Source organism: Leptinotarsa decemlineata, unplaced genomic scaffold (assembly GCF_025532065.1).
Source record: "Leptinotarsa decemlineata unplaced genomic scaffold, Ldec_3_MD MMD2_tig00026340_RagTag_RagTag, whole genome shotgun sequence".
Classification (NCBI taxonomy): domain Eukaryota; kingdom Metazoa; phylum Arthropoda; class Insecta; order Coleoptera; family Chrysomelidae; genus Leptinotarsa; species Leptinotarsa decemlineata.
The window spans coordinates 4,862,861-4,890,199 of NW_027412694.1; the positions used below are offsets into that span (position 1 = coordinate 4,862,861).

The 27,339-nt window shown below is 36.2% G+C and overlaps 2 protein-coding genes across 2 annotated transcripts in view; both read right to left on the reverse strand.

The window, feature by feature from the left end:
* The window catches only part of LOC111505872 (uncharacterized), a 135,458-nt gene that overhangs the window by 53,180 nt on the left and 54,939 nt on the right, over positions 1-27,339 (reverse strand). Inside the window, exons 7-10 of the mRNA XM_074183399.1 lie at positions 23,993-24,171; positions 7,159-7,454; positions 4,611-4,855; positions 905-1,057 (exon numbers count right to left, since the gene is read on the reverse strand). Of these exons, the coding sequence (XP_074039500.1) occupies positions 905-1,057; positions 4,611-4,855; positions 7,159-7,454; positions 23,993-24,171 (873 nt within the window). The remainder of the gene's footprint in view (positions 1-904; positions 1,058-4,610; positions 4,856-7,158; positions 7,455-23,992; positions 24,172-27,339) is intronic.
* On the reverse strand, positions 15,591-18,457 carry LOC141485837 (uncharacterized). The gene is made up of 3 exons (XM_074183388.1): positions 18,359-18,457; positions 17,714-18,004; positions 15,591-16,799 (listed from the first exon to the last, which is right to left on the reverse strand). Exons 1-3 carry the CDS (start codon positions 18,455-18,457, stop codon positions 16,287-16,289), a joined length of 903 nt encoding a protein of 300 aa, XP_074039489.1. The 3' UTR covers positions 15,591-16,286.

Consider the following 27,339-nt stretch of genomic DNA (forward strand, 5'->3'; position numbering starts at 1 on the left):
CAACCAATAGACCGGTTTCGGGGTGATTGCCCTATCATCAGTACCGAGCATGGTCTCTTCAGAACGGTGTGAATCGTCTGAGTATCACGACCAAATGAAAATAATTCCAGATAGTCATTTGTATATTCAGTGAGTTACTAGATAGGTTCTCCGTGTTGGCCGTGGTAGTGGACGGACGTGCTGATAACGTCCGTCCACAAAGAAGGAACGCGGATGCCATGTGCTATCGTGGGGCTCCGTTTTGTGTTGTGTGTGTTAAATATTGAAATGTGTGAGTCTCTAAAAAAGTGATGAATAAATGGCCCCCTTTATTCACGTCGGTATCCAGGCCGGGGTGGTTCGGATAACCACGTAAAGGGGGTTGTATACGTGGAAAAAAACCAAAAGATCTTCCAAGTAGGGGGCGACTTCAAATTTTTGTTTTGTTTTTAATGTAAAAAAAATCGACAACAAATGAAAGTGTGACAGAAAGGGGGTGGCAGCATTGCTTCGAGCAAGACCGCTGCGCCCCCTCGACGAAGCTTCTATCAAATTGATGACAATTTGATAGGGGGAGCCTGGACAAATGCGCCCGGGTGGGAAGCAACGTCCATCAATTTAGAGAGAGAGAGAGATGGAGTTACTAGATAATTTGACATTTTTCTCTCTTCAAGCGCATAATTTTCAATTCGGTGTATGTCATTAATTCCTTTGGAGCATTCAAAGTTCTATAATTTGTAGGATTCCTAGAAAAGTGAAGTTGTTGATGCTATCATGTGAGAGGTTAAAACATCAAGATGCTTCTAATTAGTAAACGTCTACATTCGCCATGGGTATATTATAGGTGCGATACTGAAGTTTCCAGCATTATATGGCATTAGAAGGTGCATCTTTTTCAATGTACAGGTAATTAAGCATAACTTACGTCACAATACTCAGTTTTCTCATCAGAATCATCACTGCAGTCATTTACTCCGTCGCACACGAAATGATATGGTACACACTCGTTACCAGTTTCACATCTCCAGAAGCCTTGACCGCATTTTTCTTGTGGTGTTTTACACACTACCCCAGCTATCTACAAAATGAAGACATTAGTTCACTTCCATACATCTTTTAACTTTGTTTTTTTTTTTTTACAAGCTGACGTTCAATCTGTTATTGATTAATCCAATTCTGAAATAGCATTCTTTGGGGTTATATACATGCCGTTTCTTTTATCATGTGGTAACATTGCTATATTCTAAACCGTAACAGATACGAAGAAGATTAAATGGCAAAAAAGGTAACTGTCATTGTGAACAACGCAATGGTCGAAGGAAATTTACGGGGACTCTCGCCCTTCTCGAGCTATACGGGGAATTGTTATTTCGGAGAATATCCAAAATGGAGAAGGAAAATGTTATTGTATTCGAAGTGTACTATGACGATGTGATAATAAATATTCGACAAAACGTTTCGTGTCAACATGGCCGCCATCAACTTTTCTTTAAATACGGACCTGTCTTTTTTATTACAGATAATGATGAAGCGATAATTGCACAATCCATAGGTATATCACATTTGATTTTTATAGCCTTTCAATTGAAATAACTTCCATCATCAGTGACAACAATTTCAAATTATGGTCTTGTCGTTACTTCTTTTGTAAATTGTTTCGATTTCTTCAAAATATAATTCAGACAACCCAATAAATTCGACAGGTAAGTATCCTTACAAAATTCGTACTTTTTCGTTTTGGAAATTTTTGTATTGCCGTAATCCTTCTTCCATAGCTTATTTCTCCCTAATCAATTATAATTCGAAATATTTTCAGAATTCTCAATCTTGGAAGTAACAAAAATATCAGTTTTTAGTCAAAATTCGATTGTTGTATAATTTGGTATGATCAAAAAGCATCTCAATCCATTTATCATCTTAAACGCCTAGGCTTTTAAATATTACTGGAGTTTTTTCCCAACACCAAATCGTTATTTTTACACCTCGACACGTGTTTCGATCACCAAGTGATCATCTTCAAGAGGAAGATAAAACAGTTTGGGAAAAAACTGCAGTAATATTCATTACTACACCAAAGGTTCCAAACAGTATATCACAAGTGCCTAGGCTTTTCTTGGCAGGAAAAATGAATGCGTTGTTGAATCTGTTGAGAACTGTCAGACGTTTATGAACATATCAAAGATGTATTCAAAAGATGAAAGGACTGATATGCTATTTAGTTATGCAAAATCAAATAGAAATTCTTTTTTGGCAAGGAATACCCGAATCGTCGTATTCCAAACATCCAAATGTGTAAACGATTAGAAAAAAATTTGAGGGACTATGGTGCCTTTGACAGAAAGAAAACAAGAAAATGTGTGGTTACTGTAACTGTGAGGAATCAAATAAATTTTATGGGTGAGCAAATGTTATCATGTAAAAATTTACACAGTGAAAACATCTTCTTTCTTATTTAGGATTGGCCAGTTACAAAAATTATGCTAATCAAGATTGTTCTTTACGAGAAATTGCCAACAAAATGGGGATTTCTGTAATATCCACCAGAACTATTTTTAAAAGAACAAATATAAATGCTACAGGATACGCAAAGTTCATCATCTCAATGAAAGGGATTACGGAAGGAGAATACGATTTGCGAATTGGTTAAGACGTAGAAATAGGGAAGATGAAAATATTTGTAAAAATATAATATGAACGGACGAATCAAAATTCACCAACAATAGTTGATTTAAAAGAAATATTCATTATAGGTGGAATATTACAGATGAACAATTACATAGGGAATCCAATTTCCAAGAAAGGTTCGGATTAAATGTTTGGTTGGGAATTATGGGAACAAACATCCTTGGCCCTTTCTTTTACGATGATAATTTGAATAGTGGAATGTATTTTCATTTTCTATTCAATGGTCACTTAGATGGATTGCCACTGAATATCCGCCATGAAATACAATATTTATCTCATACAAAGAACTTTCAAAAACTAGAATGGTTTACCGTTACCGCAAAGGTGTTCCTCAATAACAGTAGTCTGACACAAATTGCCCTTCCGACCATGAAGTATCCTGATGCAAATGAACCCTTTGCGAGATATGAGGTGTTAGGAAATTCACTATTGAGTAGTTATAGGAAGAGGTCAGTTAGTTCCGTATTTAGAAAAGCGAGAATTGGGACCAAGAGAAGAAAAATCATGACGAAGGTGCATCAAGAAGTCGCAGAACTCATAAATTTGCTCGAAAAACTGAAAAATTGAGCTAATATCATGTAAGCACTAGTCAAAGATATTCAAAATACAAACAACGCAATGAAAAATCAATCTACGAACTTATTAGGTAGAAAAGTTACTAAAAAATGTAAATAATAGAATATATACCCTTGGTGAATAAAATTGAAAGAGTAAAAGAATGTGCATATAGCACATGAAATCATTGTAGTGCTGGATGACCGAGAGAAACATGGTGGTCATGGAGGTATCGACAAACTTATAAAGCTATAAATAATATGTATCGAATATGATTTTTCCATTATTATTATTGCACTCAAAGAGAAAAATAAAAAGTGTCGATGGAGAACATAGATTCATTATGAACGAAATCTAGATCAGCTGGTTTAAACTGAGGTCTACATAGAAATTATATTCAAAACAGCAGTTTTCGCTTTGGGGCAGTGTGGTACCACTGGTGGAATATGGACTTTTTCCAAACCAAAGAGATTACTACTACTGGAAACTAATAGTTATATTTCAATCCGAATATAAATAAATGTGAGAGTTCGTAGATCATATAATTGTGTAGACGAAAAACTTGAGTCGAAACTTACGTGGATGTTTCAACTTATGTGTTCACTTCATTTTGTTACACGGAGCACCAGTATGATAGAAAATGAAGGCGGTCAGGTGAATGTATATCGCACAGTTTCTACAAAGAACCACATTTATTACCTGACTCAACTGTGGAAAATGAAAGTACAAGGAAAATGACTCTAACGTCTCATCGTACTGTTCAAAATACGGAAAGAGTGGACACCGGAATGAACTCATCATACTCTCATATTTCAGGTGACTGACAGAGATGAGGAGAAGGAAACGTGAAAACGAAAAGCTGAGTCAAAACTTACATCCATCTCTCAACTTATGTCAAAGAGAGTGATTTAGAAATAATTGTTCACATTATTTTGTTACACGGAGCACCAGTGTGACAGAAAATAAAGTCGGTCAGGTGATGGCACAATTTCTACAAAGACCCACAGGTAATACCTGAAATACCACCCACAGATATCCAAGGTGATGGGGACAGCATTGAATTGAGTACTAAAATATGAGAGGATTTTCAATAGGTAGACGACATTGATATGCTCTACTCTTACACTGGAGTCCCACGTAACAGAGAATTACACACTTGGCACTCATAACGAATTTCTCTTATCGAAACTGTCGACTATATTGCGATACATATCGAAAATAGTACCATACCGACAAAAACGATAAACGCCTAGTTTCTCACATACTGCTCTTCGAAAATATTTTAGACCTCTTAAATATACAAACCCTTACATACTCCTATTTAGTTCAGTTTTTACAAATGAAAAATAATAGTTGAAATGTTTGCTTTTTAATCTTTATATTCTGTTTACCTCCTGGGCTCTACAGTCATGGATACCCCAACCAGCAAAACCGCAATCCAATAATGTGGTCTCATTTCCAATACACTCCACTTCATCCATCATATACAGAGTATTACTCTCATTGAGCCCCTTGGCGAAATAGGATTGACCTTTGACTTCTGCTGCACCCAGTTCAAAACCTAGTTCCCTACAAACCACATTTGCATCTTGAATTCCGAATTGGTCATCGCAAATGTAACCGGTTTTTCCGAAAGCTAGAACAAAACTTCAGTATTAAGGTGGTATCATTCCTGAAGTTGGTAGAATTCACTTCATTATATTTTCATTAAAATATTATATTTATGAAGTGAAGCAAATGGTAAAAAACTGTCAAGATTCAGTCCTGCAAGTAGGTGAGAGCAGTGACTTCCAACCTTACGAGTTAGGTATATGAAAAACTACAAAATATGATCCCATATCCACCAAACTCCAATAAATATTTGATGTATCTGCTCCAATATATTATAGATAACGATTTGAAAGAAATTTACATTATCATTCGAATTCCATTAACAAAATGAAAACCAATAAAAAAATTAGTTAATAAATAAATACAATGGCACTTTTATCCATTGACGCAGTTATAGCATTACGAACCATTAATTAAGAATTTTAGTAAAACCAAAAGTAAAAAATGTTTGTTCCTTCAATTAATCCTTTTTTTTCATTTCTAACCCCCGACACAAAAAAGAGGTGTTTGCCTTGTGTATCTGTCTGTGCCACTGTAGCTCCTATACTAGAAGATCGATTTTGATGCGTTTTATTTAATAGCAAAAGCAGAAGCAAAAATCGTTTTTATCAAAATAAACTGTTTACATGCCTACATTTCATGAGTACCTCTGCCTTGAGGGTAAAATAGCAAAGTGACTTCAGGCAGGCGCACTCTCTCGCGTCCCCGCCGAAAGGAGGCGGGGTTGACGCTCACCCAGAAACATAAACTTTATTAAGAACGACTAAGTAATGTGCCTCCTGCCGCCAAGGCTTATGCAAACCATTACATGGTTTTGATATTCAGGTCGATTGAAAGAAAACATAGCTGTCGATGTTTTGTTTAGCTAGATACTCCTGGAAAAAGTTCATGAAAAAACCAGGACAGAAAAAAAATTTATTGAATTCTTGGGTTTTCCAATAAGTCGTTGATATACAATAAAAAGAGAGTTGGAAACAATATGGATCCCTGGGGAACACCAGCGTTGATGGTGAAAGTATTCGGAGATATCCATCGACGGTCACTTGCAGGAAACGTTCTTTTAGGAATCTGAAGAGTCATACACAGAAATGATCCAACAAGCGATAGCATCGAAGTTTGGTTAGCAAACCCTCATACCATACACGGTCAAAGGCCTTAGAAATATCGAGCGCAACAGCTCTTGATTCTCCATATTTCTCGATTGCGTTAGTCCAAATATGGGTGATACGATACAAGGTCGCCTTTTGATCTTTGTTTCCGAAAGTCATATTGATGATCGCTCAAGATGTTGAAGCATCCCATATATTTGGGGATATGGTGTTTTAAGACTTTCTTTATGATTCTTGATATCACTGATAGTAAAGCGACTGGTCTATAGTTATTTGGAAGTTTTTTCTTGCTCTTTTTGGGAATAGGCTGAAATCGATCAATCTTCCAACAAGAAGAAAAAAACCCTTTTTTATAAGACAGGTTGGAAAGTCTGCAAAATACTGGTGCGAGTTCATTTGCGCACTTTTTAAGTACATGACGGGCACTTCATGAGGGCCAGACGACTTGTTGATATCGAGCTGTTTCAATCAAAATTCGCCTAATTAGACGCTGTCGAAAAGTAATTTCCGACAATGTGGATTCTAGTCTGGGAATAGTTGGTGCCGTCTTTCCAAGAAAATCGACTGTGGAGTGGAACGCAAATTGTTCAGCTAGTAGATCTGCTTTTTCTATGGCTGTTGTTGAAATATCCGCTTGTGTTAGTGGTGGAATTGTGAATTTTATAAAGTTCTGATTTACAGCTTCAGCTATAGCTGAAGCTGTAAACAGTTTATTCCTAAATCTCTAATTGTAAAGTTCTTTGTTTGCAGCTGTTGCGAGCATTAACAAACCTAGTTCGGTTTTCGGCACTGGGATTTTTGCGCCACTACCGGTAGGCGAGATTTTTTTGAGGCGATCAGTTTTTAATGCAGAAGAAATATGAATTCATTCAGTATTTTTTTAATTCAGGGAGAACAATGCATAGTTTTTTAACATGTGTCTAATTTTCATTTTTTCTGATTCAATTACCTACTGAAACATATTTATTTTATAAAATCATGAAGTTTTCGATTCTGTTCAAGTTATGAATACATTGTATTATTTGCCCACGAACAATTCAATAGTTTCTTAGGAAAAAAACAATTATCATTAGCAAAAATCAAGTGCTTTACGATACGATCAAAAATCTGTGAATTTAGTAAAGGAATTCAATGAAGGAAAACCTAGTAATATCAACCTAGATGAAACACGGAAAATTTCAATTATTTCGAATACTACCTCGTTTCAGTATCAACATACCTGTAACTATAATACTTCCTTCATTTATTTCATTGGAACCGTTAATTTTGATGGAATAACCAAAATCTTCAGCCTTGCAATTTTTTTCGTCCTGTCGATCCCCACAGTCATCGGTTCCGTCACACACTTGTTCTCTTTTCAGACACTTTTTATTGGAACATTGGAAATATTTTGAGTGATCGGAGCAATCAACGGATCCCGTTTTCAGTTCGTAATAATCGGTTGGAAAATATTTCCTTAAGGTTCCTGTCAAACCAATGTTTCGATCTGATAGAAAACATGTTCTATCAATTTTTCTGAAAAAAAAATGCTAACGTTATTTTCAATTCATTATATTATCAAGGTTTCCACAATTTCAGTAGGTGCATCCTTTTCTGTATTCGACTATTCACGGATAACTGAATGAAGGTCAATATATAGTATTAGAAAGGAATATGGATACCAAGTGCATTCGAAGTTTACAGAAAAATATTTTCCGAGAAGGGTATGAACAACAGCGTGTGTTATCGAAAAGCAACGCAACTGAATCACAGACTAAAACATCAGGCCTAATAGGACAAGACCGTGAATGCCATACATTTGTTATTTTATAAAAACTGGAAAGTTACTATGAAGTTTGATACCTATATCACAATGATAATTATGCTTTATGCTTTTCAATTTCTTGAAGAGGACAACTACTGTGTATACACATTGAAAATGTGTCAGTCAGGTACTCCTGTAGAGCATTTCAAAATCCTTGATGAAACCTTGGTGACGGTTAGCAATATAATAATAATAATAATTTTTATTTGCATTCAATTACATGGTTCAATATAAACATGAAAATATTTCAGAAAGGATGACAAAACAAAAAAAAGTATAAATACATGTATGGATTTTAGTCCCATGAGAATATTCAATTTAAGAAAAATATTTATTTCCGACGAGATTGTCGCAAGAAAAGCTCGAGAATTGCAACCGCTTTTCTGTAAGGCATAGAGGTTCGTTTGAAAAACAATTTTTTCAATCAAAATATTCGTGATGGAATGATTGGTCCCGTTTCCTGTATGAATGGAGAGGGCTTTGTACAGAATGTGGCATAGCTTGCCATACTGTGGTCAGTCTCCATAGTTGTAGTTGTAATTGTGATAGAGGCATTTCACCTTCTGTGTTACATCCATCAGTTTCTTTGGCTAGGTTAGGTGATGCATCAATATCACGCCGACAAACTTGTTCGAATTGGTCGTCATCCAGCATATTGAAATGCATTGATGTCAAAAAGGCTATGCACATCCTCTACTGGACCTTTCATAATTTGGGATTCTTCTGGGTCGTCGTCAATGTCTTGTGGTTAGCCTGGAAAGCCATACAGTATTTCATGCAATAAAACATCATTAACAACACGTACGAAGTTACGGGCATTAATAAAGGCTTATTTTCACTTATTTTAACATAAAAACACATTCTCACCTGACATACTGAAGACACGTTACTCATAAAGTTGAGTTGAAAAACTATAACTTCATGAACAACCATTGCACTTAAAGAATTCGTTAATAATGGTAACACGTGCTATGTTCAGGCGGATTTAAAATGTTTGCAAGAGTAGTAGTGATATAGACAACCCATTATACAGTATGATTACACCGTCTGTCCGCTATACATTCAGAAGAATAATTTAGAAAATGTGGTTTCTTGAGCTGACCAGTTGTCCTCAAAGGGTTAAAGAACATCCCGTTCTTTACACATCGAATAAGTGCGTGATGTAACAGTGAAGTCAGTTCAGGTCCGGTCACCATAAACTTCACTACGAACCTAGGTGCTAAAATAAATATAATGTGCGACGGGATGAAACAGTGCAATTTCGCTTTTAAATCATGCATCAACCGGAGTTATGTTTGAAAATAATAAGGTAATGCCAGAAATAAATCAATGAAATTACAGTGTCAGTGTCACTATTTTTCGGGTTCGAAGGCCGATATTAACCCAGGATATACACACCTCTGAAAAAGCTAGCTACTGGAGCCATTGAAACGTCAAGAATGAATTTCAAATATCCACGGCCTCCGAACCCGAAAAATAGTGATACTGGAAACCTCGGCCGCAAAAACCTCAACCATTTTGTCAGTCTTTTATTGACGAATTTATGTAAAACATATAGATTTTAATAAATAAATAGATGTAGCCGTTACTACATGGTAGGAGATCATCAGGAAAAATGAGAAATAAAACGTTTTGTTTTTTACCACTTGTATTCAATGCGACAAAAGGTGTAGCTCCAGACCGCGAGTGAACAACCACGAATTCATTCGTAATTACGAATAACGCGTTCGAATATAGGAGATGATACATCCCTGCTGGATCGCACGAATGTGAATTTTTAGGTTTTTAGGTGGAAATAATTCGTTACTCTGAGCTTAGAATTCGCGAAGCTCAATTGCTCTGATGATTGCATTTTTGTGTGAGTGAGCCGAAACAACCACTCATTATTCTCAAACACGATAATTCGTCAAACTAATAATGTAAGTTTTCCTGATATTTAACGAATTCATAAGGAATGGAATATGATCAAATGTTATAGTCTATTTCAAAAGAGTGTAGAGTAATAAATCATGAAGTGTCATAAAATTTGCCTGAATTTCGTTGTCGTCCATGGGCGTAGGCAAATCTTAGGATTATTAAACTTAATAATTAAAGTAAATTAAAAATTACAGACATAGATAATAATAAAAGGCCATTTTTGGGAAGTAATTTGGTCTAAAACTAAGTACCTACATGTATTTAGGTAAGTAAATTTTCTTAAAAAAAGATTAAGATTAATTTTAGTGGTTCTTGTAAACTTATTTAATATGCAATTTGGGTTCATATACTTGAGCATGATTTCTCAAAAAAGGGTTAACACTTAGTTCCGAGGTGCCATGTCATTATAATAATCCCTTTTTTCCCTGCCCACCAATCATGCAATACCTATTAAACCCAGGTAATTAAGAAAAAGGGTTTAAATATATTGTAATGGTGTCTTAAACATTCGAGTTATAATAGTAATTGTTACTACACCAATTAAACGTACAGTGATATTGTGATATAGAAATAGTGAAAAAGTTATAAAATGGGGACATTTACTCCAAAGAAAAGAAGTGTAAAAAATTCTCCGCTATCTGTTTGCGAAAAAGTTATAATTTTAAATGTATATGATTGCATAAAACACGATCACCCTAGTTTGTCTGTGCAAGAAAGTGTTGAGCGATGTGCCCGAATGACTGGAATTGGACAGTCCACGATTTTTAAATTATTGCGAGAAAGAAAGATATCAGGCCAGGTAAGTCCATGCAAGAGAAAATCAGGAAGACCAATAAAAATCTTAGATGAAGGCACCAAATGTGACATTCGAAGAAAAGTTCATTCGTTTTATTTTAAAAAGGAAATACCCACTCTTGAAAAAATATTTATCGAGATAAGCCAAGATAACGATATTCCTTTGATATCCAGAAAACTTTTATGGAAAACTTTAAAAAGTATGAATTTTGCCTGGGAAAAGCACAATCGAAAGGCACTATTACTGGAAAGTGATGAAATTGTTTGCTGGAGACGAAAATATTTGACAACTATAAAGCAGTACCGCAGAGAGCAAAAGAAAATTTTTTATCTTGATGAGACGTGGATAAACGAAGGTTATATAGTCGAAAAAATGTGGCAAGATAAAAATATAACAAGTTCTCGCCAAGCTTTCATAGAAGGCCTTTCGACGGGTATTAAAGTGCCTTCGGGAAAAGGGAAGAGGCTTATAATTGCTCACATTGGAAGCGAAGACGGATTTTTAAAAGAAGGTTTGTTAAGCTTTGAGTCGTGCCGGACGGGAGATTATCATGAGGACATGAATTCGGATGTCTTCGAAGACTACTTCGGGGAAATGTTAAAATTTCTTTCAGCTGATTCGGTCGTGGTTATGGATAATGCAAGCTACCATTCAAGGCGCTTAGAGAAGGTACCAACTTCAGCTTGGAGAAAGCAAGAAATTATTAACTGGCTGTCAAATAAAGGTATTCAGTTTGAGACGAATTCAGTAAAGAAGGAACTACTAGCCATAGTAAAACAACATAAATCTCGCTTCATGAAATATGCCGTAGAAGATGTAGCAGAAAAGTATAAAGTAACTGTGCTGCGCCTACCGCCATATCATTGCGAATTAAATCCTATAGAACTTATATGGGCACAAGTTAAAGGATATGTTGCAAGGCACAATACCACATTTAAAATGAAAGATGTCAAGGTATTGTTTGATCAAGCCATTATGGAAATCACATCAGAAAACTGGCAAAAAGCAATCCAGCATGTTTTAAAAGAGGAAGATAAAATGTGGGAACTGGACAACTTGGTCGATCAGGTGGTTGACCAGGGGATGATGACAGTTCTTCGGATGAAGACTATACTGATGTAGAATAATTTAATTGAATTGTAAATATACTGTAGCGGGATAAGCAATCTGGACAGAGACCAGTGTATCAGTGACAGTGACACTTTTGCTTAGGTTAGGGTTTAGAATTAAGGGTAGTCTGAATAATTATTTTCTCGGAAGGTTCTCGAAAATTGTACCTAGTAATCTCTAGAACATTCAATTAGGGTATAAATAGAGTGTTGTTAAACGTTAAGGGAAGTTCACAGTTTTAGTATTGTTCAAGTGTCAAATTGTAATAACGTATCCAGTAAAGTTCTTGTCGTTTTTGTGAATAAATTGATTTAAAGTCCCCACAAGTGTTTCAATACGTAAAGTTCGTTCGTGTGTGTTTGTGAGTATTTCCCGATTTCGGTTCGTATATATTTTATTGTTACATTTTATATTTTTTTAATAACACTGTTCTGCTGTATTAAATTTTTATTTCCTTTAATATAATTTTTATGAATGCATATTCTATTGGCAATTATCCCACTAGCGCGCCTCTGGCTCAGTATTTATCCGTCGATAACAATGAACAAATCCCTTAAAACAGGGTGATACCTACCTTCTCTTTATGAAACGACATAATTTTGCAATGCGGACTAGGGAAGTGACAGAATTTATTGACGGATCACCCTGTAGCGCTTTTGAATACTTAATGAGATTTTATTACTCTACACTCTTTTGAAATAGACTATAATGATGAACTTATTGTCTACCTGAAAGATTACGGGATTATAATGGGTTGCCCCTAATGACAAATGAAACTAAGTACCTTTTGATATTTTGATTGATATTTTCTATCTTTTATGATTAAATGTTATCTTTCTGTATATGCGGCTATGTATTCCTTATTTTGTTACTGTGTGATTATATCAATTATAGAATGTTTTCATGTCATCCTGCCCGTTGTATTCTGGGGATTTTTATTTACCTACAAGGTTACTAAACATGTTATGAAAATGTTTTCTTTGAATACCCTGCTTGTTAGTGACTGATAAACCCTTTAAATATAACATGAATACTCCTTTTGATGATGAATAATCGTAAAAGCATTTCAGAGCACAATATTCATTTATGTTTCTATAATATGCCTGGCTTGGTTGACTTTATGATAGTTGTTTCAGCTTCTGTTTTATCTTTGATATGTTGTTCCGGCATATGATTCGAGAATAATATTATGTGCTCTTATTATGTATTCAAACAAGTTATGTAAATGTTCATCAAATATATTGTAACAGTTCATTTATGAGATACTGGGACAACCTGTATGTACATTTCGATAGTTCAATTGAAATGGCGTGCGGGTGGACAGAGGACGATTGTAGCGACAGTGCGAGGCTGGAGTGAACAAACATCGAGCAGAGAAAGGGTCGGTGCTGCTCGATAAAATAAATTTTACACTTAGTGTTCCTATTTAACTTCAAAGGCCTAAAAAGAAGCTAAGGTAAATCATTCAAGATATTACAATTTCTAGTTTTTGTGGTAGATTTGCAGAAACGATGTTCTCGTTTCAGGCCTAAAGGAAGGAATAAAATCAAGAAGAATCAGATTCAGTTGAGTTGACGTTAATTTCAATCAATTCAACTTTATCCAGGAAATTTGGCTTCATTTATATCTTGATCGTTCACTGCCTGCTACGTCGTTGTCCGATTGTCTACCTTGAGAGCCGATGTTCATTTGATAAGAAATTCGATGCGAGTTACACCACTAACTAGCGGGGTTGAGGACAATTTTCTTAAGTAATTTCGGTCTGGTCGTGTCTGCAATTTTAGGAAGACTCGTGGAATTTCATCCCTTCCGGATATATAAGTACGTGAAAACCTACTTCTTGAGACAGAGTGAGTACCTACATTCTCCTTCAATGTCAAGTGGACTATTGAAATAAAGAAGCTATGCGTTTTATTTATTATTGTTACCGAATGATTATTTATTGATCGTTTAAACTTGTAAATGTATATATATATATATATATATATATATATATATATATATATATATATATATATATATATATATATATATTCATATATCTTCATTTATTTTGTTTGAATCCCCATTCCTCGTCAATTTATATAATTATATTTATTGGCTGGCGCCCTCTCAGCTTACTAAAGAACATCTTGAATTTTCAATCAGAGCTCAAGAATTCAAATCCCCGCCTTGGTTGTGACGCAGAAATTTCGTTTTTCAAGTGAGTACGCCACACAAAATGCTTAAAATGTATGCCAGCCTTGTAATTCATTAGATGATTGATAACATCCAACTAGCCATAAAAAAAGCTCACTTCACTCTTTTCCAGATCTGTCGTCTTTGTTTCTACTCACTTTCCCATCATACACTCCGGTACATGCTCCTGTACCGTTGAGGGAGTGTGAGAAGCTTCCGGTGGCATGCATGCTGGTGGTGACAGATATTTGAATAGATTTTGAATATTCCATTGTACCTCGTTTTCACCTGTATCTGTACCTGTCAACATTCGTCGTCACCCGGTACTTGAAGAACACGAAACCAGTTTATGAAGGTACCTAATACAGGAGTTCTGCATTTTCTCATCTTTCACTGGTAGCGCCGGACAATAGACAATATAACAGTAAACAAGACTTGAAAAAATCAAAGAGTTACACAGTTTGACTTTCAATTCAGTGTTGAATAATTCTTTATGAACACATAAAAGAAGTTTTAATGAACGTTCCCAACCAAAGTTTTTCGGCTATAGAACAAGAGAAATGGGTTGAGATATTTGTCGAATTCAATATGAACGGATCTTTCAACAGTTTTGCGGCACATTCATGTACTATTCTGATAATTATTTCATCTCCAAAAAATATTACAAACAGTAAAGAAATTATAAAAAATGGATATCAGATGAAATTCTAAATTCAAGCAATGAACTCAAAGACTAATTCATCAAATCTCTAAAGAAAAATATAAATTTCATAAGGGAAAACATGAATCACTCTTAAGAACTACCAAAAAATCATATTTCCAAAATGAATTGTTCAGATCCTTATAAGACTACATGGACGGCAGTACATGAGTTATCGAGTAAACAACAAAATTTCACTTCGGATGAGTTCGATCGTATCATTGAAGATCTTACGAAAATCTGAAATATGTTCAACAATTTGTTTGTCAATGTTCCTATTGAAACAAATAATAGTTCTGCTATTGAAACCGAAGATCTAGGTGTGATCCTAGACTCCACACTTAGCTATAAATCACACATTTCCGCTGTAATTCAAAAATCTATGAAGATGCTTGGCTTTATAAAGAGAACCACTCGTGATTTCTCCAACATCACTGCTATTAAATCTCTTTATTTTTTCCTGGTTAGATCTCATCTCGATTATTGTTCCACAGTTTGATCCCCTCACTACGTTACACAAAAAAAAAGAAACTCGAGGCCGTACAGCACAATTTCCTGCGATATATTGCCTTCAAGATGCGTGTATACTATGACTATACTGCATTGAAATGCATTTTGAACATACCTCCTCTTAAGGCTCGCAGAACACATATAGATTTAATTCTTCTATTCAAAATTATCAACGGACTGAGAATCAGTCCAGAGCTTCTCTCCAAAATATCTTTACATGTCCCCAGTCGTTCAACTAGAAAGGTGCAAACGTTTTACGTTTCTTTTCACAGATTCAATTATTCATATAACGGCTTTATTCCTAGAACTCTTCGATTAGCTAACTCTTTAAATAACCTTCAATTCTTTAATATATCAGTATCCCGATTTAAAAACCATATTCTTCACTTAGCCATCTAATACGCTCTGCTTGTGTTGTTGTGTTGTGTCTAGTGTTACTTGCCTGTAAGTGACTACATACACTATGCGATTCCCTGCAGGCCGTAGCCTCAACAGGCGATCGTAAGACCAATATCGCCGACTTCCATACACTAGCAGTCAACTGCCTGCAGGCGGCCGTGCTGAACTGCAGATGATAGCCTGAAGATAGTACACACTACAGTCCGGTACCTGCAGGCGAACTGTCGCGGCCAAGAAACAGGACTGCAGGAGATCCCCCGTTTATCACCATGCTCTGTCGGAAACGTTGCGCGTTTGTTTTGTCAGTTCTTGGGGAACCCCAAGAAAAAAGGGTCTGGGTAAAAAGTTGGCTGCGAGATAGAGAGGCTAGCTCCCACATGTCGTTGCTCCGTGAACTGAGGCTGTCTCACCGCGAGGATCTGGTGAATTATCTAAGGATGAGTGAAGAAAATTTCCAAAAACTTCTAAATTTGGTTGCATTGAAAATCAGAAAAATGAACACTCATTTGCGCCAGGCTATCACTGCCGAAGAAAGGTTGACTGCAACTCTGAGATTTTTGGCAACTGGTCAAAGTTTCGAAGATCTGAAGTTTCCCACGCGAATTTCACCTCAAGCACTTGGGAAAATCATACCCGAGACCTGCAAACAACTTTACCTGGTGCTAAAGGATTCTTATTTGAAGGTAAGATTAAATTTAAAAAAAACTTCATTCATCTTATTATGTTTTATTTTGCTCCATTACATTTAAAAATTATGTAAGCAGATATGTAACTGTGTATTGGAAATTATTGAGAAAAAAAATCAGATATTTTAAATGATAACGGAAGTATTTTAATAACGTATTTTAATAAGTATTTTAATAACGGAAAGCTAATGCGCTTTTAAGGACAACTATTTTCAGACAACTACTTCAACAATAACAATTCAGACAACTAGTTATCAGAGTCAGCATTAGCAGATACCAAGTATTCGTTTGTGGTACTTCCCCCTCCAGTTCTCGGATTGAAGTTGTTGGTAGTCTGGAAAAGGTTTTCATCTTGACCAAAGGAGCAGGGAATCTGTGTTTCTACTCGACGAACTGGTGTTTGCGGCTGTACGAACTTGAGACCCAGGAAATCAGTTTCCTCTTGAAGCCTTCCCTTCACACTATGCATCAACACTTTGTTCATGAACATTTCAGCATACAGTTTTTGATCTCCATCCATACGGCGTAATTTGCATGCAACGTTGAGCCCAATGCCATCGAACTCATCGTCCTCCTTCAAAGCTTTCAAAGCTGCGTCGATAGCATCTTTTCTTTTTTTCTGATTGCCCGATTTTTTTGTATTTCCGGATGAAGTTGATGGGCCTGATGAAATACTGTCAGACCAACTGAGGCTAGCAACTGGGGAAGGGGGCGATACCAGTTGTGATGACGTATGGTTTGAGGTTTCATCCTGACTCTCCTGGAACATAAATTGAATAGAAACTTTAAAAGCTGGATAACATATAATATTACATAAATAACATATAATATAAAATATTAACTAACATATAATTTACCTTGTTTTATATTTATTATTTGTTTCAGTTACCAAACTCTGAAGAGGAATGGCGACAGACAGGAAAAGATTTCGAAAACAGATGGAACTTTCTTAATTGTGGAGGGGCTATTGATGGGAAGCATATCAGAATCAAAAAACCTCCTGTAACGGCAGAGTCTCTGATGGAGGTGTAATTGAATGTACCGGTTGAGAAAAAAGTCTCAATTTGCCACCGAACAGTACCAACAAGGCAAACCTCAATTTTGTATTCGTAGCTGACGACGCTTTTGCTTTGCATGAAAACGTACTCAAACCATATCCACAAAGACAATTGACTTATGACCAGCGCATATTCAACTACCGTTTGAGCAGAGCTCGCAGAATAGTGGAAAATACTTTCGGCATTCTGTCAAGTCGTTTCCGGATATTTCACATAGAAATCAACTTGAAACCAGAAAAAATAGATTTCATTGTGCTAGCAGCGTGCGCTCTTCATAATTTTCTGAGGAAGGAAGCAAAACCGTTGTACATGCCATCAAATTCACTCGATGTAGAAGATATTGATAGTGGGGAAGTTATTCGAGGGGATAGGGATGAAGATCAGATGGTGGGTCTACGACAGGGATATAATACACAAGTTTCGTGTGAAAAAGCAAAGGAGAATCGTGATAATTACAAGAACTATTTTGTTGGAGAAGGTGCAGTTTCCTGGCAAAACAAATTTGTCACCAATTAGGGTGAGAGGGTGAAATATTATACTGTGAAAATTTGTACTGTTGTATGTATTTGATATGAATTAAAGAATAAATTAGAATAGAGTAAAAATAGTAACTTACGAGTTGTGATTCCTCACTCCCAATCGTCGCTCTAGTTTCTTCATGGTCGGCTGTAAACAATAGCAAGTCGAAATACCACAGTGACGGGGTATACGCGTCATCTCCCAATGAGCCCGACTTTTGCTGTTTTACTTTCTTCAACTCTTTACGGAACGCACATCTCAAGTTATTAATTTTTTTTTTCACTGTGTCAACGGTGGCTGACAGCACAGTTTTTTGATACAACTTCAACAACTCTCCGTACGCCTCATCCCGCGATCTTTTATTTGCGTAGGAATCGTCCTTGACTTTCTATGAACAGGGGTGGGCCCGATATAATTCAATAAATGCGGAAATGAAAGGAGGTTTCCCGTCCATCTTTTCCCGTCAGTCCAATCTCGGCTGTTGAATGATCTCACGAAAATTATCTCACGCAAAACTGATGGAAACGGTGACAACAGATCGCTTGCCTGCAGGCTAACTTGACAGTGTGTGGTAGGGGCTGCATGAGATCATTATCGGACAGGTCGCTGCATGTCGCGAATCTCTCATCCTATCCCCGCCTGCCCGGCGACCACACATCTTCAGTCCGGGCGAACTGCAGTCCATTATCTTCAGATCAACTGATAAATGTGTGGGCAATCCCGATCTAAAGAGACTACATACACTATGCGATTCCCTGCAGGCCGTCGCCTCAACAGGCGATCGTAAGACCAATATCGCCGACTTCCATACACTAGCAGTCAACCACCTGCAGGCGGCCATACTGAACTGCAGATGATAGCCTGAAGATAGCACACACTACAGTCCGGTACCTGCAGGCGGACTGTCGGTCAATGAATCAGGACTGCAGGCGGACTGTCGCGGCCAAGAAACAGGACTGCAGGAGATCCCCAGTTTATCACCATGCTCCGTCGGAAACGTTGTGCGTTTGTTTTGTCAGTTCTTGGGGAACCCCAAGAAAAAAGGGTCTGGGTAAAAAGTTGGCTGCGAGATAGAGAGGCTAGCTCTCACATGTCGTTGCTCCGTGAACTGAGGCTGTCTCACCACGAAGATCTGGTGAATTATCTGAGGATGAGTGAAGAAAATTTCCAAAAACTTCTAAATTTGGTTGCATTGAAAATCAGAAAAATGGACACTCATTTGCGCCAGGCTATCACTGCCGAAGAAAGGTTGACTGCATCTCTGAGATTTTTGGCAACGAAGATCTGAAGTTTCCCACGCGAATTTCACCTCAAGCACTCGGGAAAATCATACCCGAGACCAGCAAACAACATTACCTGGTGCTAAAGAATTTTTATTTGAAGGTAAGATTAAATTAAAAAAAAACTTCATTCATCTTATTATGTTTTATTTTGCTCCATTACATTTAAAAATTATGTAAGCAGATATGTAATTGTGTATTGGAAATTATTGAGAAAAAAAATCAGATGAGTATTTTAAATGATAAAGGAAGTATTTTAATAACGTATTTTAATAAGTATTTTAATAACGGAAAGCTAATGCGCTTTTAAGGACAACTATTTTCAGACAACTACTTCAACAATAACAATTCAGACAACTGGTTATCAGAGTCAGCATCAGCAGATACCAAGTATTCTTTTGTGGTACTTCCCCCTCCAGTTCTCGGATTGGAGTTGTTAGTAGTCTGGAAGAGGTTTTCATCTTGACCAAAGGAGCAGGAAATCTGTGTTTCTACTCGACGAACTGGTGTTTGCGGCTGTACGAACTGGAGACCCAGGAAATCAGTTTCCTCTTGAATCCTTCCCTTCACACCATGCATCAACACTTTGTTGATCAACATTTCAGCCTACGGTTTTTGATCTCCATCCATACGGCGTAATTTGCATGCAACGTTGAGCCCAATGCCATCGAACTCATCGTCCTCCTTCAAAGCTTTCAAAGCTGCGTCGATAGCATCTTTTCTTTTTTTCTGATTGCCCGATTTTTTTGTATTTCCGGATGAAGTTGATAGGCCTGATGAAATACTGTCAGACCAACTGAGGTTAGCAGGGGGTGATACCAGTTGTGATGACGTATGGTTTGAGGTTTCATCCTGACTCTCCTGGAACATAAATTGAATAGAAACTTTAAAAGCTGAATAACATATAATATCACATAAATAACATATAACATAAAATATTAATTAACATATAATACACCTTGTTTTATATTTATTATTTGTTTCAGTTACCAAACTCTGAAGACGAATGGCAACAGACAGAAAAGATTTCGAAAACAGATGGAACTTTCCTAATTGTGGAGGGGCCATTGATGGGAAGCATATCAGAATCAAAAAACCTCCAAACAGTGGCTCATATTTTTATAATTACAAGGGGTTTTGCAGTATAGTTTTGATGGCAATCGTTAACGCAGACTATCAGTTCATATACGTAAACGTTTGCTGTAACGGCAGAGTCTCTGATGGAGGTGTAATTGAATGTACCGGTTTTTGTACGAAGTTACTAAACAAAAGTGTCAATTTGCCACCGAACAGTGCCAACAAGGCAAACCTCAATTTTGTATTTGTAGCTGACGACGCTTTTGCTTTGCATGAAAACGTACTTAAACCATATCCACAAAGACAATTGACTTATGACCAGCGCATATTCAACTACCGTTTGAGCAGAGCTCGCAGAATAGTGGAAAATACTTTCGGCATTCTGTCAAGTCGTTTCCGGATATTTCACATAGAAATCAACTTGAAACCAGAAAAAATAGATTTCATTGTGCTAGCAGCGTGTGCTCTTCATAATTTTCTCAGGAAGGAAGCAAAACCGTTGTACATGCCATCAAATTCACTCGATGTGGAAGATATTGATAGTGGGGAAGTTATTCGAGGGGATAGGGATGAAGATCAGATGGTGGGTCTACGACAGGGATATAATACACAAGTTTCGTGTGAAAAAGCAAAGGAGAATCGTGATAATTACAAGAACTATTTTGTTGGAGAAGGTGCAGTTTCCTGGCAAAACAAATTTGTCACCAATTAGGGTGAGAGGGTGAAATATTATACTGTGAAAATTTGTTTCTACTGTTGTATGTATTTGATATGAATTAAAGAATAAATTAGAATAGAATAAAAATAGTAACTTACGAGTTGTGATTCCTCACTCCCAATCGTCGCTCTAGTTTCTTCATGGTCGGCTGTAAACAATAGCAAGTCGAAATACCACAGTGACGGGGTATACGCGTCATCTCCCAATGAGCCCGACTTTTGCTGTTTTACTTTCTTCAACTCTTTACGGAACGCACATCTCAAGTTATTAATTTTTTTTTCACTGTGTCAACGGTGGCTGACGGCACAGTTTTTTGATACAACTTCAACAACTCTCCGTACGCCTCATCCCGCGATCTTTTATTTGCGTAGGAATCGTCCTTGACTTTCTATGAACAGGGGTGGGCCCGATATAATTCAATAAATGCGGAAATGAAAGGAGGTTTCCCGTCCATCTTTTCCCGTCAGTCCAATCTCGGCTGGTGAATGATCTCACGAAAATTATCTCACGCAAAACTGATGGAAACGGTGACAACAGATCGCTTGCCTGCAGGCTAACTGACAGTGTGTGGTAGGGGCTGCATGAGATCATTATCGGACAGGTCGCTGCCTGTCGCGAATCTCTCATCCTATCCCCGCCTGCCCGGCGACCACACATCTTCAGTCCGGGCGAACTGCAGTCCATTATCTTCAGATCAACTGATAAAAAATGTGTGGGCAATCCCGATCTACGGCCTTACAATTATCTTCAGTTAAACTGACAGTGTATGGGGCGCTTAAGAATTATATTAGTTCATATACATTTTAATTTTGTTATCTTGCTTTGCAATTGTATTATTGTTGTAACTTACTTTCAATCCACTGTATTGTATCAAGTACTAAATAGCACTGTACTACTTATATCTGAATTGGGCTTGCCCGTGTATACAGTACGATGCAAATGTATGGAATAAATTCGATATTCACAAAAGGAGCGTCTTTCGGAAGAAATCCAAAAACAGGTCAACTTCAATTTTTGACGGCCCATCTCATGATATTCATATGAAAGACGTTTCGTCACCAGTGTTGGCGTGATGACGTAATCGACAATTTTTTTAAATGCAAACAGGGGTCATGTGGCACCCTTTTCAAAAGGTCTACTAGTCGTCTATTCAACGGTATAATGGTTTCAATATGTATTAATACAGGGTCAACCGAAATTATGTATTCAGAAGACTGGAATTACAAATAATAGTAATTCGTTGAACCAAATAATGCTATGCACCGCCACTGAGAATAAAGTATCGTACTGTGTTCTATTGTTTTTGTTGATTAGAAAAAAGAAATGGTGATAAAAGTCCTACACTCTACTTGAGATTAGTCAATGTTATTGAAGTGAAGTATCATTGAAGCGATTGACATTATTTCTAGAAAAATATTTAAATCACTTATAATCTGGCAATGAAAGTAACAGAAACCCAAAGAATCGAAATTTCAATTATGATTGGCTGTGGAGATGAAGTAAGGACTCAGGCAGAAGTTCGTGATTTATTCAATGCGAAATACCCCAACCGAGAACCCGTTTCTCAATCAACAATAAGTAAAATTGAGAAAAAGTTTCGAGAAACGGGCCATGTTAAAGATCTCCCTAAAAGTGGTAGAAAATCAATTTCAGAAGTCCAAAAACTTGATGTGGTACTTGCGTTCCAAGAAAACCCCCATACCAGCAAGAGGCAAGTCGCACTGGATAATTTACACCAATCGACTGTTGTTAGAGTGTTGAAAAAAGAAAAGTGGCATCCGTATAAAGTTCAGCTGGTCCAAGAACTGTTAGAAGATGCCTTTGACAGAAGAGTCGAATTTTGCGAAATCATGTTGGAGCGCTCGCACAGAGATCGGAGTTTCATACAAAATATAATATTTTCAGATGAAGCTACTTTTATGCTCAACGGTCACGTAAACCGTCAGACTTATCGATACTGGACAAGAGAAAAACCACATTGGATGAAGGAGCATAGCACACAATATCCACAAAAAGTGAATGTTTGGGCCGGAATTTTGAACAACCAGATAATAGGACCATACTTTTTTGAGGCAAGCGTAACTGGTGCTCGGTATCTACACTTTCTTCAAGATTATCTGATGCCACAACTGAATCAGCTATTTCCAAATAGAAATGATTTGTGGTTCCAGCAGGATGGGGCGCCCCCACACTACGCCGTTGATGTACGAACCTACCTGGATACTGTTTTCCGAGGAAAGTGGATAGGAAGAAGAGGGCCGATCGTATGGCCACCAAGGTTTCCGGATTTGACCCCGTTAGACTTTTTTTATGGGGATACTTGAAGAGTAAAGTTTACCAAAATCGACCAAATGATTTAGAAGAGTTGAAGGAACGCATCAGAGCGGAGATTGCACAAATAACCCCCGAAGTTCTCGGAAACGTTAGAAATGAATTCAGTGCTCGGCTTTCACATTGCATCATAGCTGAAGGTCATCAATTTGAACATTTATCATAATTTTATTTTACTTCAATAAATAACATGTTTTGGTTCATCTTGTATAAATGAATATTAGCATGGTTATACCGTTGAATAGATGATTAGTAGACCTTTTGAATGAGGTGCCACATGACCCCTGTTTGCATTTAAAAACATTGTCGATTACGTCATCACGCCAACACCGGTGACGAAACGTCTTTCATATGAATATCATGAGATGGGCCGTCAAAAATTAAAGTTGACCTGTTTTTGAATTTCTTCCGAAAGACGCTCATTTTGTAAATATCGAATTTATTCCATACATTTGCATCGTACTGTATAAATAAATAAATAAATCATTCTCATATTTTCTTTAGGTTTCCCAAATGGTCAACTATTTTCTCCTTTCGTTCATTTCTCCTTTCTCCATACAGACGTGAAGATGAGCAACATATTTTGGAATCATGTGATATTTGAAATCAAACACAATATCGGAGTAGACAAAAAAACAAAGACTATTTTTATGTCTAGATTTTTGATCCCTTACAATGGTGTTGATGTGTAAAATATCAGATGTGTTATGCAGACGATTATCAATGAATACAATTGTAGTGAAAGCTAAAAGTGGTAAGAAAGTTGAGAAAAAAGAATCAGTTATGTATATGGAAAGAAATAAAATGTTTTGGGTTTGAAATAATGATAAAGATGACGTTCCATTCTGAAGTCGTTGAAGAATTGTTATTTCAATATTTTCAGATTACTTTTCTCTTTGAAAGTACTGTGAATTCGTTCCAGAAACATCAGCAATAATTTCATTGGCATATATCTATAAATAGAACTCACCTATAATTGAAAGAACGGCAAGTGAATTTGATATTCTGAATGCAAAGCATGGCACAAGTTGCGTAACTGGCATTGACCCATCTCTCATTTTCCAAAACAACCAATTGTGAATTTTTGAATACTGAAAATCTGGCAATATATTCTTCACACAATTGTTCATCTTTTCCATTTCCACAATCCTGAAATTTCATAGATTTTACTTCAAACAATAGAAAAAAAAATGATATTAACGAATATGTTTTCCTTCTTGAGTTTCAAACCAAATGTATATTTATTTTTATAATATAGTGTTTCAATCTCCAATGTTTGATAATTTCATGACAATAGTCAAAATAAATAATAATTGTTGCTACTACAGCAAACATTTGTAACCAAGACATTATGTTCCGATTTTTTGGGAGGACGAATGAACTGGAACTCAACTAAAAAAATTAAGTTCAATGAACATATATTGTAGATACAGCAGTGTTTCTCAACCTTTTTTAGGCCTTACCTTAACATTTTTTAAATTTTCATGCCCCTGTAAATTAATTTTAACCTTTAAAAATTGTTCTTTCTTTTAATAAATATAAATGATAAGTTTTATGAAGAAATCACTATGAAATTGTTATTAAAACATCGTCAGTAAAATTTCAAAACACATAATGAAAAACTGAAATTCAAAATAATTCTGAAAAAAGGATGGTTGGGTAAGAGGATCATTTTTTTCTTAAAAAGGGAACAATTGTTTTCTTGTCGACGTTTGAATTTCAATTAATTTCTGCTTCAGGGCTCTGTAACAATGAATTTTCATTAACATACTTGCCCTGAAGAAGAATTTAATTGAATTCGAAACGTCGACAAGAAAACAATTATTTTTTAAGAAAAAATGGATCCTGTTAAGCAACCAACCTTTTTTTCAGAAAAATTATTGGATCACTAAACTAGTTAACTGAATTCAAAATAATTTTAATATTGATTTTTCTATATTCTGTCACGATATATTTTTTTATTATTTCGTTGCATCGACTTAACTTCAATTGAATATATTCCATGTATCATGAACACTTCATAAATTTATTTTCGGCACGACAAAAACTGTTGGGCTCTGTACGGATTCGAAACGGCGTAAATTAGATAGCGATTCCTAGAAGATATCTGCCTAGTTAACTGTTTTGTAACTATCATTGATTGATTTTCGCAAAAGTGCGGTTTTACATTTCAAAGGCTGTTAGTTTGTATTAAGATAATAAATTGATTTCGAAACGTCTTCCGTTGTGCTTGGGATTTCGACACAAGGAGGTGAGCGTTCGACATTTTCTTTTAGAAACATAAAATTTGAGAATACCTTGATTTCAGACGTTTCCTTTCTCACGGATCACGTTCCATATTTACGACTTACATACACTCATTGTGTATTTAGAGGGAAGTTTTTGCCTGTTTCACTTCCTGAAATATTGTGATTACTGGTGATCATATGCAGAGGACCTGGATAGTAGAATCGCCGAGGATAAGTACCTCATAGAGGGTTTTTTTTAAGAATCGTTACGGAAGTAATAAACATAAGAATTGAAAGAGCATTTTGGGGTGGAGTGAATTAATTAAGGACAAACCGATGCTTATATTTTACATTATAGTAGAAACCGTATTCATAGTTAAGAAGAATTGAATGATTGTTGTCTTTCGGACTGCCCAACACTTGTTGCAGTGTATCACTCTTATATTCAATTTGTTTAATGTTTAGACCAACCCATTGGTGTATTTGGGTTCATATGGAAGCACTATGAATTTTGAATCTTCCTCTTTTCGAAAAGTCGGGGCATTACGAAGATAGTCCCTATTTTTTTGTTTCCGAATTTATTTATCCACCATGTTTGATGGATACCCGTTGTTTTCAGCCATCTCCTTAACAACTCTTTTCTCAATCTAATACCTTTCTTTGCTCAAGGGAAATGTAAGTAGTCTATGGACAAGAAATTGTAGTCTGGCAAAATAAAAAATCCTCTTTGGAAAATTCATCATTCACGTATCGAATCTAGGTTCGAGCAAAGTAATTCAACTCTTCCCTTTACTCAAGAACACATTAGTCATGAATAGAAACAACTGGTTTTTCATTGACGTACCCCATAAAAACAGTTGACGAACTGGAAGCAATTTTTTCCATGCAAATTTTTGTAAGCCGGATGTACTCCTCGACCACTTCACCACTCATTTCATTACCATCTAAAAGATCTTTCAAATATTCATTCGTTTTTGATATGTTTACACTTGGAAATATCGAAGATACGTCAAAGGTTACTAAGATCTCTCCTTCTCGCAACCTCAAATCTTTGATCTTCATCTTTAATCAATTGAATAATATGCAAAAAGTGTTAAAAACTTCATAATATTTTTTTGGTATTGAACGAAAGTCATTTTTTGTGGAGGAAAATCAGTTTTTCGTCGACCTTTTTTGGGTATTTTTACCTTCCACAGTCTGAAAAATATGAAAATTATAAGTACCTATTGTATCATTTCTTAGCGAATTTTTTGATAGGCAAAATTATTAAATATAAGTCACTGATAAATAGAACATTTTTCTTCGTAAAAAATACTTTGATTTCAGGCAGTAACTCATGAGGACATATTCAAACGAATACAACAAACTTTGTATTCGTATTTCAGTTAATAAGTGAAGAATAATCAGGTACCTATATCCAAGGAAATACCGACCATCGCAGTTTGATATGTGAAGTTAGATTTGAAGATTTTTCTCTGCGGTGAGAAATATCAATTTCCCTTTTTGTGGTCAAATTTAAGTCATGAATATCCATTTTGAATATATGCTTTCTACTTTCTCTTTTCTGATAGTGTAGTGATCTAGTTCAATTCAAATCACTCTATGCTGTGTTGATGTTCTGCTTTGCCTGATTTGTCAAATTTTTTTAGCGATTGTACTTCTTGTACTCGTCAATCAAGTCTCTCAATATTCTTTTGGTTGCTGCTGGTTACTGCTGAATTTATATAGTATTCTGATATACGCAGTTTCTAGAGTCGCTAATGACGTTAAGTCTTCGACAGTCCTAGTTGTAACAAGTTTCTTTTTTTATGTCTCTTGTTCTTTCCCCTAGAATTTTCTGTTTTATCAGATTTGTTGGAATTCCATTCTGTTCAAGACCCGTGTCAAAGGGCTCAGTGCTCTGTCGAGACTTTGTTTAGTGTTGAAACAACTAAATACAAATTTCAGTTCAAAGTAGAGGGCTCTTTGTCTGACAACAAAGAGATCCTCGCTGGAGTGCCACAGGGAGCTGTGCTCTCTCCCACGTTATACTCGCTCTAAACCAGCAACCTCCTGAGGTCCGAGCGTGTGAAGGTGTCTCCTTATGTCG

What these genes read in the sequence shown, in the direction of transcription:
- LOC141485837 (XM_074183388.1), bottom strand. Translation starts at nt 18,457, where the DNA reads ATGGCCGCCTGCAGGTGGTTGACTGCTAGTGTATGGAAGTCGGCGATA. An exon ending in CCTGCAGGGAATCGCATAGT is followed by an intron (nt 18,005 to 18,358) that starts GTATGTAGTCTC and finishes CCCTGTTCATAG; the next exon opens with AAAGTCAAGGACGATTCCTA. An exon ending in GGAGTGAGGAATCACAACTC is followed by an intron (nt 16,800 to 17,713) that starts GTAAGTTACTAT and finishes TTTATGTTCCAG; the next exon opens with GAGAGTCAGGATGAAACCTC.